General features: G+C 43.4%; 1 protein-coding gene across 4 annotated transcripts; it reads left to right on the top strand.

Moving 5' to 3' along the window:
• Positions 1–10921: 10921 nt before the first annotated feature.
• LOC123137076 (probable glycosyltransferase 2) lies at positions 10922–16633 on the top strand. Of its 4 annotated transcripts, XR_006467724.1 has the most exons (3): positions 10922–12623; positions 15875–16037; positions 16178–16633. XR_006467724.1 is itself a non-coding variant. In XM_044556641.1 (2 exons), the coding sequence occupies exon 1, from the start codon at positions 11147–11149 to the stop codon at positions 12581–12583; it is 1437 nt and encodes a 478-aa protein (XP_044412576.1). In that variant the 5' UTR covers positions 10922–11146; the 3' UTR covers positions 12584–12623; positions 16178–16633. The 4 variants fall into 4 exon arrangements, 3 of the variants coding, with proteins under 3 accessions (XP_044412576.1, XP_044412577.1, XP_044412575.1); XM_044556641.1 differs by lacking the exon at positions 15875–16037; XM_044556642.1 differs by lacking the exon at positions 16178–16633 and having other exon boundaries at positions 15875–16123.
• Positions 16634–17153: the final 520 nt, after the last annotated feature.

Below are 17153 nucleotides of genomic sequence, written 5' to 3'. Positions count from 1 at the left end.
TTGTGTTGTCTGCTAGTCCCGCTCTTCTCACGATCCCCGCGCCCTGCAACCATAGAAGGGATTCCAGTGATCCCATAGGTGTCGTTTCCCACCGACACTCGTGGCCGCCTCGTTCACTTCTTGACGTCCACTCCAAGTCTCCTGGATTGCGTTTGTTCCCAAAAGATCGCTCCCGAAGGTTTCATTCCGTTTGGACTCTGTTAGATATTCCTTTTCTTCGGAACACTGAAATAGGCAAAAAATAGCAATTCAGGCTGGGCCTCCGGTTAGTAGGTTAGTCCCAAAAATGATATAAAAGTGTAGAGTAAAGGCCATAGACATCCAAAATGGATAATATAATAGCATGGAATAATCAAAAATTATATATACGTTGGAGACGTATCACGCATCCCCAAGCTTAATTCATGCTCGTCCTCGAGTAGGTAAATGATAAAAACAGAATTTTTGATGTGGAATGCTACCTAGCATAATTCTCAATGTAATTTTCTTTATTGTGGTATGATTGTTTAGATCCAAGTGATTCAAGATAAAAGCTTATAAAACATAAAAATAGTAATACTTCAAGCATACTAACAAGTAATCATGTCTTATCAAAATAGCATAGCCAAAGAAAGCTCATCCCTACAAAATAATATAGTTAGGCCATGCTTCATTCTCATCACACAAAATACTCCCATCATGCACAACCCTGGTTTCAGCCAAGCAATTGGTTCATACTTTTTAACGCGCTTCAGCTTTTTCAACTCTTACGCAATACATGAGCGTGAGCCATGGACATAGCACTATAGGTGGAATAGGGTGGTGGTTGTGAAAAAAAAGGGAGATGATAGTCTCACATCAACTAGGCATATCAACGGGCTAAGGAGATGCCCATTAATAGATATCAATGTGAGTGAGTAGGGATTGGCATGCAACGGATGCACTAGAGCTATAAATATATGAAAGCCCAACAAAAGAAACTAAGTGGGTGTGCATCCAACTTGCTTGCTCACGAAAACCTAGGGCATTTTGAGGAAGCCCATCATTGGAATATACAAGCCAAGTTCTTTAATGAAAAATTCCCACTAGTATATGAAAGTGACAACATAGGAGACTCTATATCATGAAGATCATGGTGCTACTTTAAAGCACAAGTGTGGAAAAGAGATAGTAGCATTGTCCCTTCTCTCTTTTCTCTCATTTATTTTTTCTTCTTCTTTTTTTCTTTCTTTTTTTCCTTTTTTTATTTGGTGGGCTTATTTGGCCTCTTTTTTTATATGGGCTTCTTTGGCCCCTTTTATTTTTATAAAGTCCAAAGTCTCATCCCGACTTGTGGGGGAATCATAGTCTTCATCATCCTTTCCTCACTTGGGACAATGCTCTAATAATGAATATCATCACACTTTTATTGATTTACAACTCAAGAATTACAACTCAATACTTAGTAAAATATGACTCTATGTGAATGCCTCCGGTGGTGTACTGGGATATGCAATGAATCAAGAGTGAGATGTATGAAAAATTATGATGGTGGACTTGCCACAAATACGATGTCAACTACATGATCATGCAAAGAGCAATATGACAATGATGGGGCGTGTCATAATAAACGGAACGGTGGAAAGTTGCATGACAATATATCTCGGAATGGCTATGGAAATGCCATAATAGGTAGGTATGGTGGCTGTTTTGAGGAAGGTAAATAATGGGTGCATGATACCGGTAAAAGTTGTGTGGCATAATAAAGGCTAGCTATGGTGGAAGGGTGAGAGTGCGTATAATCCATGGACTCACATTAGTCATAAAGAAATCATATACTTATTGCAAAAGTCTACTTGACCTCGAAGCAAAGTACTACTATGCATGCTCCTAGGGGAAGGGTTGGTAGGAGTTAACCATCGCGCGATCCCGACCTCCACACATAAGGAAGACAATTAAAAGAGCACCCCATGCAACAAATTTGTCGCACAACTTTTACCATACGTGCATGCTACGGGACTTGCCAACTTCAATACAAGTATTTCTCAATTTCATAATTACCCAACTAGCATGAATCTAACATTACCACCTTTATATCTCAAAACAATTATCAAGCATCAAATTGATCATAGTGTTTAATGCATTTCCTATGATAGTTTTTATTATATCCAACTTGGATGTTCATCATTCTAGGACCAAATTTATAACCATAGTAAATACCATGCTGTTCTAAAAGACTCTCAAAATAATATAAGTGAAGCATGAGAGATCAACAATTTCCACAAAATCAAGCCACCGCCGTGCTCTAAAAAGTATAAGTGAAGCACATAGAGCAAAACTATCTAGCTCAAAAGATATAAGTGAAGCACATAGAGTATTCTAATAAATTCCAAATCATGTGTGTGTCTCTCAAAAGGTGTGTACAGCAAGGATGATTGTGGTAAACTAAAAAGCAAAGACTCATATCATACAAGACGCTCCAAGCAAAACACATATCATGTGACGAATAAAAATATAGCTCCAAGTAAAGTTACCAATAGATGAAGACGAAAGAGGGGATGCCTTTCGGGGCATCCCCAAGCTTAGGCTTTTGGTTATCCTTGAATATCTAGGGGTGCCATGGGCATCCTAAAGCTTAGGCTCTTTCCACTCCTTATTCCATAGTCCATCAAATCTTTACCCAAAACACGAAAACTTCACAACACAAAACTCAACAGGGAATCTCATAAGCTCCGTTAGTGCAAGAAAGAAAAACCACCACATAAGGTACTGTAATGAACTCATTCTTTATTTATATTGGTGTTAAACCTACTGTATTTCAACTTCTCTATGGTTCATACCCCCTGATACTAGCCATAGATGCATCAAAATAAGCAAACAACGCACGAAAAACAGAATCTGTCAAAAACAGAACAGTCTGTAGCAATCTATAACTTTTGAATACTTTTGGAACTCTAAAACTCCTACCAAAATAGGAAGTCCTGGGAACTTTGTCTATTGATGTACTGCAAAAATAATCAACGCAAAAGCACGTTTATGTGATTTATTAAAATTATCCTCGTGTGCGCAAAAGTTTCTGTTTTTCAGCAGAATCAAATTAACTATCACCGTAGGTTATCCTATAGGTTCTACTTGGCACAAACACTAATTAAAACATAAAACCACATCTAAAAAGAAGCTAGATGAAAATTTTATTACTAAACAGAAGCAAAAAGCAAGGAACAAAAATAAAATTGGGTTGCCTCCCAACAAGCGCTATCGTTTAACGCCCCTAGCTAGGCATAAAAGCGAGAATAGATCTACGTATTGCCATAATAATAAGATAGATCACGAAAACTCATCTCATATTCTCTACGTTCAACAGCAAGTTTTCTTTGAGGCAAGCAAAAGTAATCAAAAGGCTAAATTTAATGGGACAAAAGTCCCCAAGATCAATCTCAGGAGGTATGGGTCCCTCCTTTGGCCCTTCATATTGCACAACCAATTCATCATTATAAGCATTCTTTTGACATAACTTCATGAGTCTATACTCAAGAGAATATCCTAGCTCATTATTTCGAATAGCAAGATCATTATTAAGTTCAGAAATTCTATCAACTAGAATAGTGGTAGGAACCTTTTTTCTAAGGTTTTCATTAAAAGCAACATAGTCCAGAGATTAGAAACACATTATTTCCTCTTGATCGAAGAGGATTGCCTCTATGGGAGGACTGCCAGCGTCCACCCTATAGTCCGCAAAAAATTATTTGGCTTCTTTTATTATAAATCTAAACTCATGTGCCAAAAATATAGTAGTTGCATGCTTAACAGAAGAATGCTCAATATTAGAAAATTCTAGGAAAATCCTTTGTATGCAAGGATGCATGTGCATAAACTGTCTTTCAAGTTCAACTATAAGCATGGCGATAGCATCCGCAAGACTACTATTTCTATGCAGAATAGAACTACCCATAGAGGGTAAAGCACCGGAACAAGTAAATAAATCTTGAATAACCCCTTTTCCAATAATATTACCACTACCGATTTGAAACTTTTTAGTATGCAAGATAGGGGGTTCTTCAGCAGGAGCATCAGAATTTTCCATGTTATCATTATTGTCCATATCGACGATAATCTCCCCAATTTCAGACATAACGGCAGAAAATGCAAGGAGAAAGAGAAAGAGGGAGGCGAACGGAAAAGAGAGGGCGAATAAAATGGCAAGGCTGAAGTGGGGGAGAGGAAAATGAGAGGCAAATGGTAAATAATGTAATGCGAGGGAGATGAGTTTGTGATGGGTACTTGGTATGTCTTGACTTGAGCGAAGACCTCCCCGGTAACGGCGCCAGAAATCCTTCTTGCTACCTCTTGAGCACTGCGTTGGTTTTCCCTTGAAGAGGAAAGGGTGATGCAGCAAAGTAGCGTAAGTATTTCCCTCAGTTTTTGAGAACATCAATCCAGTAGGAGGCTCCTCAAAACTCGCACGCACCTACACAAACAAACAAGAACCTCGCAACCAACGCGATAAAGGGGTTGTCAATCCCTTCACGGTAACTTGCGAAAGTGAGATTTGATAGAGATAATAAGATAAGATAAATATTTTTGGTATTTTTATGATATAGATTGAAAGTAAAAGATGCAAATAAAAGTAAATGGGAAACTTGTATGATAAAAGATAGACCCGGGAGCCATAGGTTTCACTAGTGGCTTCTCTCAAGATAGCATAAATATTATGGTGGGTGAACAAATTACTGTCGAGCAATTGATAGAAAAGTGCATTAGTTATGAGATTATCTAGGCATGATCATGTATATAGGCATCACGTCCGCAACAAGTAGATCGAAACGATTTTGCATCTACTACTATTACTCCACACATCGACCGACTCCTGCCTGCATCTAGAGTATTAAGTTCATGAAGAACAGAGTAACATATTAAGAAAGATGACATGATGTAGAGGGATAAACTCATGCAATATAATATAAACCCCATCTTTTATCCTCGACGGCAACAATACAATATGTGCCTTGCTGCCCGTGCTGTCACTGGGAAAGGACACCACAAGTTTAAGCCCAAAGCTAAGCACTTTTCCCATTGCAAGAAAGCTCAATCTAGTAGGCCAAACCAAACTGATAATTCGAAGAGACTTGCAAAGATAACCAATCACACATAAAAGAATTCAGAGAAGATTCAATTATTTCTCATAGATAAACCTGATCATAAACCCATAATTCATCTAATCTCGACAAACACACCGCAAAAAGAGTTACATCGAATAGATCTCCAAGAAGATCAAGGAGAACTTTGCATTGAGATTCAAAGAGAGAGAAGAAGCCATCTAGATAATAACTATGGACCCGGAGGTTGGTGGTAAACAACTCACAACTCATCGGAGAGGCCTTGGAGATGATGTAGAGGCCCTCCATGGTCGATTCCCCCTCCGGCGGAGCGCCGGCGAAGGCTCCATGATGGGATCTCATGGATATAGAAGGTTGCGGTGGTGGAAATAGGTTTTCGTGGTGCTCCTAGATGTTTTCGGGGTACGTGGATATATATAGGTGAAGGAGGTAGGTCAGGAGAGCCACGAGGGGCCCACAAGGGTGGGGGGCACGCCGGGCACCCTCGTGGCCACCTCGTTTACTTTTTGATGTCCACTCCAAGTCTCCTGGACTGCGTTTGTTCCAAAAAGATCGCTCCCGAAGGTTTCATTCCGTTTGGACTCTCTTTGATATTCCTTTTCTTCGAAACACTGAAATATGAAAAAAAAACAGCAATTCGGGCTGGGCCTCCGGTTAGTAGGTTAGTCCCAAAAATGATATAAAAGTGTAGAGTAAAGCCCATAAACATCCAAAACAGGTAATATAATAGCATGGAACAATCAAAAATTATAGATACGTTGGAGACGTATCACAGCTGCCCTCTCGGCGGAAGCGGGCGCGCTCAATGCGGATGCAGCGGCACTCTCGTCGTAGGCGGCCACGCTCTCGGTGCAGGCGCGGCGCTCGGGGGGATGCGGCCATCGTACGGGCCTTCACGAAGCATTTCCACAGCGTCAACTTTGCAAGAAGGGGTTGTGGGAATGGGGATCGGAATTTGTGGATTCGGGGGCTGCCGGCACTAGAGCAGACGAGCCGGCGAAGCTTAAGGAGGAAGACTTAAATAGGCCCAGATTTTTTCATCGCAAACGATTCCTGCAAAACAACTGTGTGTGATGTTGTAGATATTTTTTATTAGCTGTCAAAGACGAATTTGGAGTAAAGTGGCAACGGATGGTGTTTTAAATGTAGGAGAAAATTTGTAGTACTAATACAACTGTCATGTCAAATTTTGTAAAATTTCAGGGGTCATTTGACCTTTTAAGTCATTTAATTGGTTTTCTAGCCATTTAATGGACGTAATTTAAAATTTGAACTACATGTACATGCAGCAGCTAACCAAAACGGTTTGAAAAGTCATATTTTGTGTGCTTATGTGTGATTTAATTCCACGTGCAGTAAATTGGAAGGAATTTTCAAACATATTGGTCTAAGGCTATGACACAATTAAGCATGGAGTGCCATTGCATTTAAATTCCAAAAAATAGGGCCATTTGCATTTCTGCCCCTATCTCGAACCACCTAGTCAAATTTTCCCTTAATTTCAAAGCATGCTCAAATTTGCCCCTCTGCCGTTAAGTCACTACTCAAAAATGCCCTTCCGTCCAGTCAAAGTCCTTTGACTGTCAGAGGCCCATGTGTACTATAGTAGACGAAAAGCTACAGTATTGGATAGAAAGTGCTACAGTACTGTACGGAAGGGCATTTCTGAGTAGTGACTTAACGACGGAGGGGCAAATTTGAGCATGCTTCAAAATTAGGGGCAAATCTGAGTAGTGGATTCGAGTTAGGGGCATAGATGTAAATGTCCCCAAAAAATAAAAACATGTAACCTTGCTTGAGGTAATGTCATACCACCAACATGATGTGGTACAAAAATTTGCCTGTTTGACAAAAGTTTGGACACACACCCCTCACAAACCGGAGTAACTCACTAGAAGGCTCGTGGTTCTGAGAGGGGACAATGCATGTTTGCTGACGAATGGCACATAGCTTCCTCTTATGGCCTTCAAAATTTCTCTACGTGTAATGTGCACTGATACTAACTGTCATGTGAAAATTTGGAAAATTTCAGGGGTCATTTGACCTTTTAAAAAGATTTAAGTGATTTCCTAGCCATTTAATGACCGTACGTAATTAATATTTGAACTAGATGTACATGCAACGGCTAACCATAACGGTTTGAAAAATCATATTTGTGTACTTGTGTGCGAGTTAATTCCATGTGCAGTAAATTAGAAGGAAGTTTCAAACATACTGGTCTCACGGCATGGACACATGCATGGAGTGCCATAGCATTGTTATTCCAAAAAATGAAAAAATGATCAAAAAAACTTGAAACCTTGCCTAATGTAATGTCATGCCACCAAGATGATGTGGTAAAATTGGCTTGCTTGACAAAAGTTTGGACACACACCCCTCACAAAACGGAGCAACTCACTAGAAGGTCCGTGGTTCCGAGAGGGAACAATGCATGTTTGATGACGAACGGCAGATAGCTTCCTCTTACGGCCTTCAAAAAATTTCTACGTGTAATGTGCATTGATACTAACTGTCTTGTGAAATTTGGAAAATTTCAGTGGTCATTTGACCTTTTGAAGACATCTAAGTGATTTCCAAGCCATTTAATGACCGTAATTCAAATTTGAACTAGATGTACATGCAATGGCTAACCATAACGGTTTGAAAAATCATATTTGTGTACTTGTGTGCGGGTTAATTCCATGTGCAGTAAAGTAGAAGGAATTTTCAAACATATTGGTCTCACGGCATGGACACATGTACATGCATGGAGTGCCATGTCATTTTTATTCCAAAAAATTAAAAAAATGATCAGAAAACATGAAACCTTGCTTGATGTAATGTGATGCCACCAAGATTATGTGGTACAAAATTTGGCTTGCTTGACGAAAGTATGGACACACACCCCTCACAAACCGGAGCAACTCACTAGAAGGCTCGTGGTTCCGAGAGGGAACAATGCATGTTCGATGACGAACGGCAGATAGCTTCCTCTTACGGCCTTCAGAAATTTTCTACATGTAATATGCACTGATACTAACTGTCATGTGAAAAACTGGAAAATTTCATGGGTCATTTGACCTTTCAAAGACATTTAAGTGATTTCCTAGCCATTTAATGACCATAATTCAAATTTGAACTACATCTACATGCAACGGCTAACTATGACGGTTTGAAAAATCATATTTGTGAACTTGTGTGCGAGGTCAAAAATTATCAGACGATGTAAATATCTGGTGTTCAAAATAGAAAATCTAAATTCCGGCAAGACAATCGGCCCCACACGATTAGCACTCTATTTCGCGCCTCGAGTTTTGGAAGGTGGGCGGCCGGCTTTATTAATCAGACACGACTCTGCATTGGGAACCGTCAGCTATTATGTTCACACACGGATTTTGCTGCGGGAATCATGTGTAATTCACACTACAGTACTCGTAAATTCCGGCGACCAGCATGTGTACTATTCTCGACGATATAGATTCCGGCTGCCAATAAATACTACATTGCTCATGTCGTCCCGCCTGCATTATCATCTAGATCCTTCCCTTGCTCGCCCTCTCTCTCTCTCTCTATATATATATATATATATATATATATATATATATATATATATATATATATCAAATCTCTACCATGGCGCCACCGGTCTGCCCACGCGTCGACGAGGAGTAGCCACCCCCGAGGAGGCTCACTCGAAGAGCATCGACGAGGACACCTACGCGCCGCCGGACGAGGTTGCACCGGACCCCCCAACTTTGGATTGGTTTTGGGGCTAGTAAGATCTTTGTCTTTGGAAGTTGCTACCGCCGGCTGAGAAAGCCAGGCAAGTGGATTTCAGGAAGGAGATGGTGGAGGAGGATGCCAGGTACCGGGCAGCCTGTGAAGCCCATGATGCTGCCTGGAAAAAGGAGGCGGCGGAGCTTTGGGAGCGGGTGCATCATCATGCAGAGGAGGTGTACGAAGACGGGTACTTTGCGAGGAAGGCCAGAGGTGCTAGGCACCTCGTCGCTGCATGGAGTTGGGCCGATAAGCTCCAGCGTGCCACCGAAGAGGACCTCGGTGGGCGTGTCTGTCTCGTGTCCGCGCCGACGCAAATCCGGCTAAAAAATGGTCGGGAATGGGTCGATAGGCGGACGAAAAGCGGAAGCGCGTCCGTTTGGGTCGGTGCGTTGGGCCAACTTTTTTGTCTGCGCGCGTCCATTTTGGTCAGCGCCGACCCAAACAGAAAAGTCGGGCCAGTGCGCCGACCCAAACGGACGCGCGTCCGCTTTTCGTCCACTTGCCGACCCATTCCCGGTCCATTTTTGAGCCGTATTTGCATCGACCCACCTCCCACGTCACTGCCACCGCCGTCTTGCCCCAGTCTCACTAAAGCTTCCCACCCCCACTCCCCGACATAGTCGCGATCAAGAAGCCGCCTCGCCGCCTCGCCGCCCCCAGCTCCTTCATCGGACATCGACACACTCTTCGGACGTCGCCAGGGCAACTAGCTAGTCCGAGGGCGGGGCGACTCCCTTCGCCGGCCGGCTCCCTCGTCGACGCTCGCAAGCTGTTTGACAGTTTGCCAAGGTACAAAATGGACGCCGCCGACGAGTTCCTTTTCCATAATTTTCTTCGCGACTCCGATGATTCCTTGTCCGATGATGAGGAGGAGATCTTGGCTGCCGTGTTGGCCCATCACCACCTCAATAGCCAGTGCATGTTTTTCCGTGGCTCCATACTTGAGGCTGTGGCATCTCAAGATCTCTGGATCTGGCAATCTTCCTTTGGCATGGCCGGATCACACAATGATATCAACGTGCTTCAGTGCTCGCCAGTGTTTGCTAGACTTGCCGAAGGCAACAACCCACCGGTGAATGTTATCATCACCGGCCACAACTACGACAAAGGATACTACCTAGGTGACGGTATCTATCCTTAATGGACCACTATTATGAAGACAATCCCCAACCCTGTCGGAGAGAAGAGGAAAAGATTCGCCCAAGAGCAAGAGAGTGTTAGGAAGGACGTCGAGCGTGCCTCTGGTGTTTTGCAATCTCAATGGGGCATCGTTCAGTATCCTGCTAGGACTTGGAGTACGAAGAAGCAGTGAGAGGTGATGACTGCTTGTATGATCATGCACAATATGATCGTAGAAGATAAGCGCCCGAAACGTCTCTACGGTCAAGGGTTCCAGTTTGAAGGTGAGAATGTTGTGTCTGAGCATGGAGGAGCGACAACGTTTAAACAATTCACCCAATTTCATCATGACATGCGTGATTGGGAAACCCACATGCAACTGCAAAATGATTGGTTGAACATATTTGGGCTCATGCTGGCAACCAATAAATGTATCTTTTTATTCGGCTTGCAAAACTATATCAAGACTATTTTATTTTTATTCGGCTTGTAAGACTATGCTATTTATTTGCTTGAACTATGCTATTTATTTAGTTGTGGACTATATGTTTGATTGTGAAAATGCATAATTTCTGTGTGAAATAATAAAAAATTTGTGCTATTTGTTAAAGAGGGTGGCCAGCCGGCTACGCCGGCAAATATGGGTTAGCGCGTTGGGTGTACTGCCAACCTAAATTTCAAACAGGGCGTACGCCGAGCGGGAGGCCGATCCAAACGGACAAAAGCGCCGTCCGTTTGGGCCGGCGCGTTGGATTTTTTTTAGGGAAGACTACACTGCTAGTTTTATTGAAACTCAAAATAGGTTTACATTGTCTACGAGCTTGCTTACAACAATGTCAGAAAGCTCGTCCAACCAGCTAAAAAAAGTCTTATTACAATAACAAAAATGAGCTAGCACGTGGGCCGGCGCATTGGAGTTGCTCTAATATTAGTGCATAGATTATAACTCATCATCATCAATCAATCAATCAAAAAAGTTACTCCTTTCTCCGTCCGTCTACCTCTTCCAAATCCCCAACCCGCCCCACTTTTCTCCACTCCACCCAGCGTCCGGATCCCATCTCACCTAGCGGCGCTCATGTGACACTCCGGCTCGCGCTCTCGCTCACGCTCTGCAACCCACCTGTCGACGCGGCTGTTCCAACTGGAGCTTGGGCGTATCTAATTAAGCCACCGGGTTGGAATCGGGGGCGATGGGGCAGGAGGGGATGGGCTACAGCAGCGGCAAGGCCGGCGGCGGTGGGGGAGGGGCCCTGCCGATGACGGCGGCGCGGGCGCGTGGGGCTTCGCCGCTCAGCACCCACCATCGGTCGCGGAAGATCAGCCGCACCTTCAACAACGTCAAGATCACCGTGCTCTGCGGCCTCGTCACCATCCTCGTCCTCCGGGGTACCATTGGGCTCAACCTCTCCCTTCCGTCCCAACCCTCCGACGCCGATGCCCTCGCAGGCGCCAAGGCCGTTGAGGACATCGACCGCATCCTCCGCGAGATCCGCTCCGACTCCGACCCCTCCGACCCCACCGACAGCGACCTCGACTCCTCCAGCGTCCTTTCCAACGCCACCGCACTCAACTCCTCGGAAGCCGCCGCCGCCTATGCCGCCGCCGTGGGCAACTACGCGCTCGGTCCCAACGTCTCTGGCTGGGACGAGCAGCGCCGACGGTGGCTCGCGCAGAACAAGGGCTTCCCAGCCACTGTCCCCGGCGGCAAGCCCAGGATCCTGCTTGTCACGGGGTCGCAACCAGGCCCCTGTGACAACCCGCTTGGCGACCACTACCTGCTCAAGAGCACCAAAAACAAGATCGACTACTGCCGCTTCCACGACATCGAGATCGTTCACAATCTTGCGCACCTCGACAACGAGCTCGCTGGTTACTGGGCCAAGCTGCCGCTGCTCCGCCGACTTATGCTCTCCCACCCGGAGGTCGAGTGGATCTGGTGGATGGACAGTGACGCCCTATTCACCGACATGGCCTTTGAGCTGCCCCTCTCGCGCTATGACAACCATAACCTCATCATTCACGGTTATCAGGATCTCCTCTTTGAGAAGCACTCTTGGATCGCGCTCAACACCGGCAGCTTCCTCTTCCGGAACTGCCAGTGGTCACTCGATCTTCTCGCTGCGTGGGCTCCTATGGGGCCCAAGGGCTTCATCCGCGAGGAAGCCGGGAAGATACTCACCGCATACCTGAAGGGCCGTCCAGCATTCGAGGCTGACGACCAGTCTGCGTTGATACACCTCTTGCTCTCGCAGAAGGAGAAGTGGATGGACAAGGTGTATATAGAGAATTCATACTACTTGCACGGTTTCTGGGCTGGGCTGGTGGACAAGTACGAGGAGATGATGGAGAACCACCATCCAGGGCTTGGGGATGAGCGGTGGCCATTTGTGACACACTTTGTTGGGTGCAAGCCATGCGGAAGCTATGGTGATTACCCAGTAGACCGGTGTCTCAAGAGTATGGAGCGAGCATTTAATTTTGCCGATAACCAGGTGCTGCGCCTGTATGGTTTCGCACACAAGGGGCTGGAAAGCCCTAAGATCAAAAGGATCAGGAGTCAGACCACAAAGCCTATTAACGACAAGGAGAACCTTGATGTGAAGGCCAAGATGTCGACCACTTCTTGAAGCTACTGAAGATAAGGCAATAGCATAGGCTCTCTTCAAGGTCAGCATTTTGTCACTTGGTTGTTGTTTTAGTTTCTACTATTTTTTGCTTATGGATTTTTTTTCTTGTTATGTGTAACAGTTAGAGATTGCACATGTTATGTTTATCATGAACTTAAATGTGGTAGGAGCTCAAATCAGATGGAAATATCTCAGTTTTGTACTCAATTTCATTTCAGTGTTACTTTCTCGCAGGACAAGTACCCGTAATGTGGTGTTAGTATCTTGTAGTGATTTGTGTTCTATGTAGTGTTGAAGTGCAGTTTTGAAGCAAAGCTAATTGCTTAGCTAATTTAGAACATTTGGCCCTATAGGCTATAATAGTGCTATGTTAACTGGAAATATTTAGCCCTATAATAAGATCCCGCGGGGCATATGTGCCAATGGAGGTCCTCACGCTCCAAACTTTGTTACTCCCTCGACAATTAATATGGACGGAGGGAGTAGTTCATTTCGTATTTTTCTTGTTCGATGGTGGCATTTACCGAATTGCCATCTTTAGTGCCTAGATATGTTAGTCCAAATTTTTTTCATGGAACCATTGAAGAAAAGATGCGATCTGAGCATATCATAAGTGGCTAGATTCCTTGTGGTAGAATCTGTCCACCTAGGTTACAGTCCTAAACTTAGCATGGGTGTTCGCATTTTTTAGCGGTATGGTGTACCTGTTAAGTACGATGTGTCCATGGTCACTTTGTCAATCTAAAGATTTCCATTTGGAGTTCATTTTTCAAAGAAAAAACTAGTATTTAAGAGAAGATAGTATCTCACCCCCTTGTAATGAATTGTATTACATATTTTAAATAATGGTAATAGTAGAAGATAAGGAAAAGATGGCCCTTATTTACAACAATGCAAGCTGCTTACAGAGGTGTTTCCTTAAATAATCCAATTTTTGTGGAAGCATCAGTGCTTATATCATAGTACTGGGGACAATCCGTATTTTGTGGAAACATCAGTGCTTATATCTATAGCTGGGGTGTGTAGTTAAGCATCTGCTCTCTACAAATAAGTGCTGGTGCCTAAGGTAAAGCCGGTTTATTTTTCTAGACTCCTTTGCTCCCCACAAATAAGCACCGATGCTTAAGTAAAGTCTGTTTATTTTTCTAAACACCTTGCATTGTACATGACCTTGGTTGCGGACTTGGTTTAGTTCAAGTCCGTTAGTCTTGGCTATTGAGTTGGGTTGGAGTCCATCTTTGGAATTGTATGCATTTGACATTCGAAGTTATCCTGAGTGAACTATGTGTACACTTGTTTTCAAATTGATTTTATTGAAATCTATATTGTGAATGAACTACGTATCACATGTTTTCAGATTGCTTTTATCAAAATCCGTGATATAGTTGTGAAGCATATTTTTGCAGCTTCACATATTATATGAACAGAAGCAATACTATTCTGCATATATGCAGACGCAACTTGTCCATCAGAGAGCTGATGCCGTTTTAAGATCAATGAGCATTCCCCAAACAAATATTCATATTCTTTCGAGAATAACTTTGTACTTATGCAAACGTCCATGCTCTGTTTTTTTTCCATGGATGCAAGAGAACAGTGTTAGAAATTTAAGGTTTGTGGTCTACTCTATATTCCTCCGCGTTTATTGGTCCCGCTCACAATTCGCTAATTCACATATATGAAGCTGGGTAGGGACCTTTTATTATCTTTTAAAAAAGTCCAACTCTTATATACAATTAATTATTGCATTTATTATCTTTTCAAAAGTCCCAACCCTTGTATACAAATAATTATTGCTCTAACATGTGGTCAAAGCTAACCTCGAAAAACGCATTAGGCCCTATATACATGGAAGGAGGGAGTAGTTACCTTCTTTGCTACTCCCTCCGTTCGGGTTTATTAGGCCTAAAGACAACTTCTCTTAGACCAAAACACATAGTAATTTGCTCACATTAATTCTTTTATTACATTCCAATGCACTCTCTCACATGCATGCAGCCAATGAAAAAACATGCATGAAGTATATTAATTTTCCAGCCATGGCACTAACAGTAATGGCTTTCAATGCAACCAATGAAATGGTTGCATGCATGCACCTTCCCAAAGCGGGGCCTTATAAAAAGGGACATGCTTGTGATGCTGAGAGGCCTAATAAACCCGGACGGAGGGAGTATTAGAAGGGAGTTGTCTCCATCCTCTTCAGGTCTTTTACTTTCCAACCAATCTATTTACCACAAAGCTAATTTCTGACTCATCAGAATTTAGGGATAGATTGGAACGAGTCCATCTCTGTTCGATCGAGCTCCCTCGACTCCTCGTTCCTCTGATTTTCTTTCCTCTCCCGCATCGCTGATGTCAGGATCTAGCTAAGTTTCAGATCCAGGACTAGGGATTTGAGGAGAAGGATTGCGGAATTTCTCCGAGATCCAGAGTATTTATATTATCTATGAGTTTACTTGGCCATCTTGGCTAGTCTTAGAGAAAGAGTCGATGATGACTGCCAGCCACAACAACCCGGTTGTTATATAGGCGACCAGCTCCGGGCAAGGAGGTGAAATGGAGCAGTAACTATCAGTAACGTTAGAATTTAAATTGTAAGGCTAGCGACGAACGGTAATAGTGAGGAGCTATCCCAGTCGTACATCTCTCCGAAGTGTTATCTGCTACAGCTAACTAAAGAAATACTGTTATCTGCTACAGCTAACTAAAGAAATACAACGACAACCTCAGTCCTGACATTGCTCCCCTTGAGTTTCGACGTGTCCTCATAACGTTGCTGCATCCCCCCTCCACGCATGTGTAGTTGTGCTGAAAAACTCCGGGAAATTGTACGTGCTGGTAGATCGATCCATCTGATAAGCCATTGTACAACAGGTACATTTTGTCTTGGAACTCGGTGCACTTGGAGGACTTCTGCTGGTCCAGTCTTCAGTGTACCATCAGCATTAACAAATGGCAATTTAGGACCAGGGATGGACTTGTTGCCTACGTGTTTCTTCAACTGGCTGACATGGAACACTGAATGGATTTGTACTGTGCTTGGCAGCTGTAATTTGTATGCAGATTTTCCCACTTTTTGAATCACCAAAAATGGCCCATAGAATTTGTTCTGTAACTTCAGTGCTCCTTTGAACCCAAATGTTGCCAATCTATAAGGGGCCAGTTTGAGATATACAACATCTTCCGTTTGGAAAGTTCTTTCAACTCTCTTGGTGTCTGCATATTTCTTCATTCTGTTTTGAGCCAGTAACAAATTTTCCTTCAATTGCTGCAATGCTTCTGCATCTTCAGGTCCAAGAATGGCCAGTTTTGAGATAAGTGGTGGAGGAAAACCATATAGGGCTTGGAATGGGGACATTTTGATTGCAGTGTGATAGGTAGAATTGTACCAGAATTCAGCCAAAGACAACCGAGAAAGCCATTTCTTAGGTGCTGGTGTAGTCATGCATCTTAAGTATGTTTCCAGACATTGATTTACTCTTTCAGTCTGCTCATCAGTTTGTGGATGATATACTGTATTGTATCTTAATTTCACTTTAAGTGTAGATAATATATCCCTCCATAGCTGACTAGTAAATATCTTGTCCATGTCAGATATTATCATTTTTGGAGGGCCATGCAACCTAATTGTGTAATCAACAAAGGCTTGAGCCACACCGAGCACTGTGTAGGGATGAGACAGGGGAATAAAATGTGCATACTTGGTAAACCCGTCCACTATTACCATGATGACATCCTTTCCTTGAGAGTTAGGCACGCCCTCAATGAAGTCCATAGATATGTGTTGCCATGCCATATCAGCCACAGGGAGTGCTTCCAGAAGACCAGGCTGTAAGCAATTTTCATGCTTAGCTCTTTGACAGATAGGGCAGGCATCAATGAAAGCTTCCACTAATGATTTTACTCCAGGCCAGTTAAAAATGCTTTTCACTCTATGATATGTTGCTCTTCTTCCAGAGTGACCACCCACAGGAGAGTTGTGCAAAGCTATGAGTAACTTGTTTCTTAACTTAGGAATGTTGCCCACAAGAATTTTTCCTTTATATCTTATTATCCCGGCTGTTAAGGAGTACTCTCATAGTGTGTGATCATTCTTAAGGAGCAATTTCTCCCACAACTATAGACTGTCAGGGTCTTTCTAGTAACTATGTACCAGCTCCTCTGTGTAGCGCCCAAGATGTGATTCGATCCCAATCACGTGATGAATTCATGATTGGGCCACAATCGCATTTCGAGCGCATAGCAAGGTGGATATGATTACAACATACCATGTACTGAATAGATAAGAGTGCCAGATAAAGGCTTACACTCGCCACAAGCTACAACATCAATACATAGCAATCATCATACAGAAGAGCAGGATCCGACTACGGATGAAATCAAACGAAAAAGAAGAACGACATCCACCCTGCTAGCCCAGGCTCCCGACCCGGAACCTATCCCTTGATCGAAGAAGAAGAAGAAGCAGAAGAACTCCAAAGAAGCAAGCATCACACCCGCGTCAGATCATCGCATTACCTGTACCTGCAACTGTTGTTGTAGTAATCTATGAGCCACGAGGACTCGGCAA

This window comes from Triticum aestivum, chromosome 6B, assembly GCF_018294505.1.
Source record: "Triticum aestivum cultivar Chinese Spring chromosome 6B, IWGSC CS RefSeq v2.1, whole genome shotgun sequence".
NCBI classification, from domain to species: domain Eukaryota; kingdom Viridiplantae; phylum Streptophyta; class Magnoliopsida; order Poales; family Poaceae; genus Triticum; species Triticum aestivum.
This window is presented reverse-complemented; position numbering and strand designations above follow the sequence as displayed.

Coding starts and splice junctions, on each gene's coding strand:
- LOC123137076 (XM_044556641.1), top strand. CDS start 11,147: ATGGGGCAGGAGGGGATGGGCTACAGCAGCGGCAAGGCCGGCGGCGGT.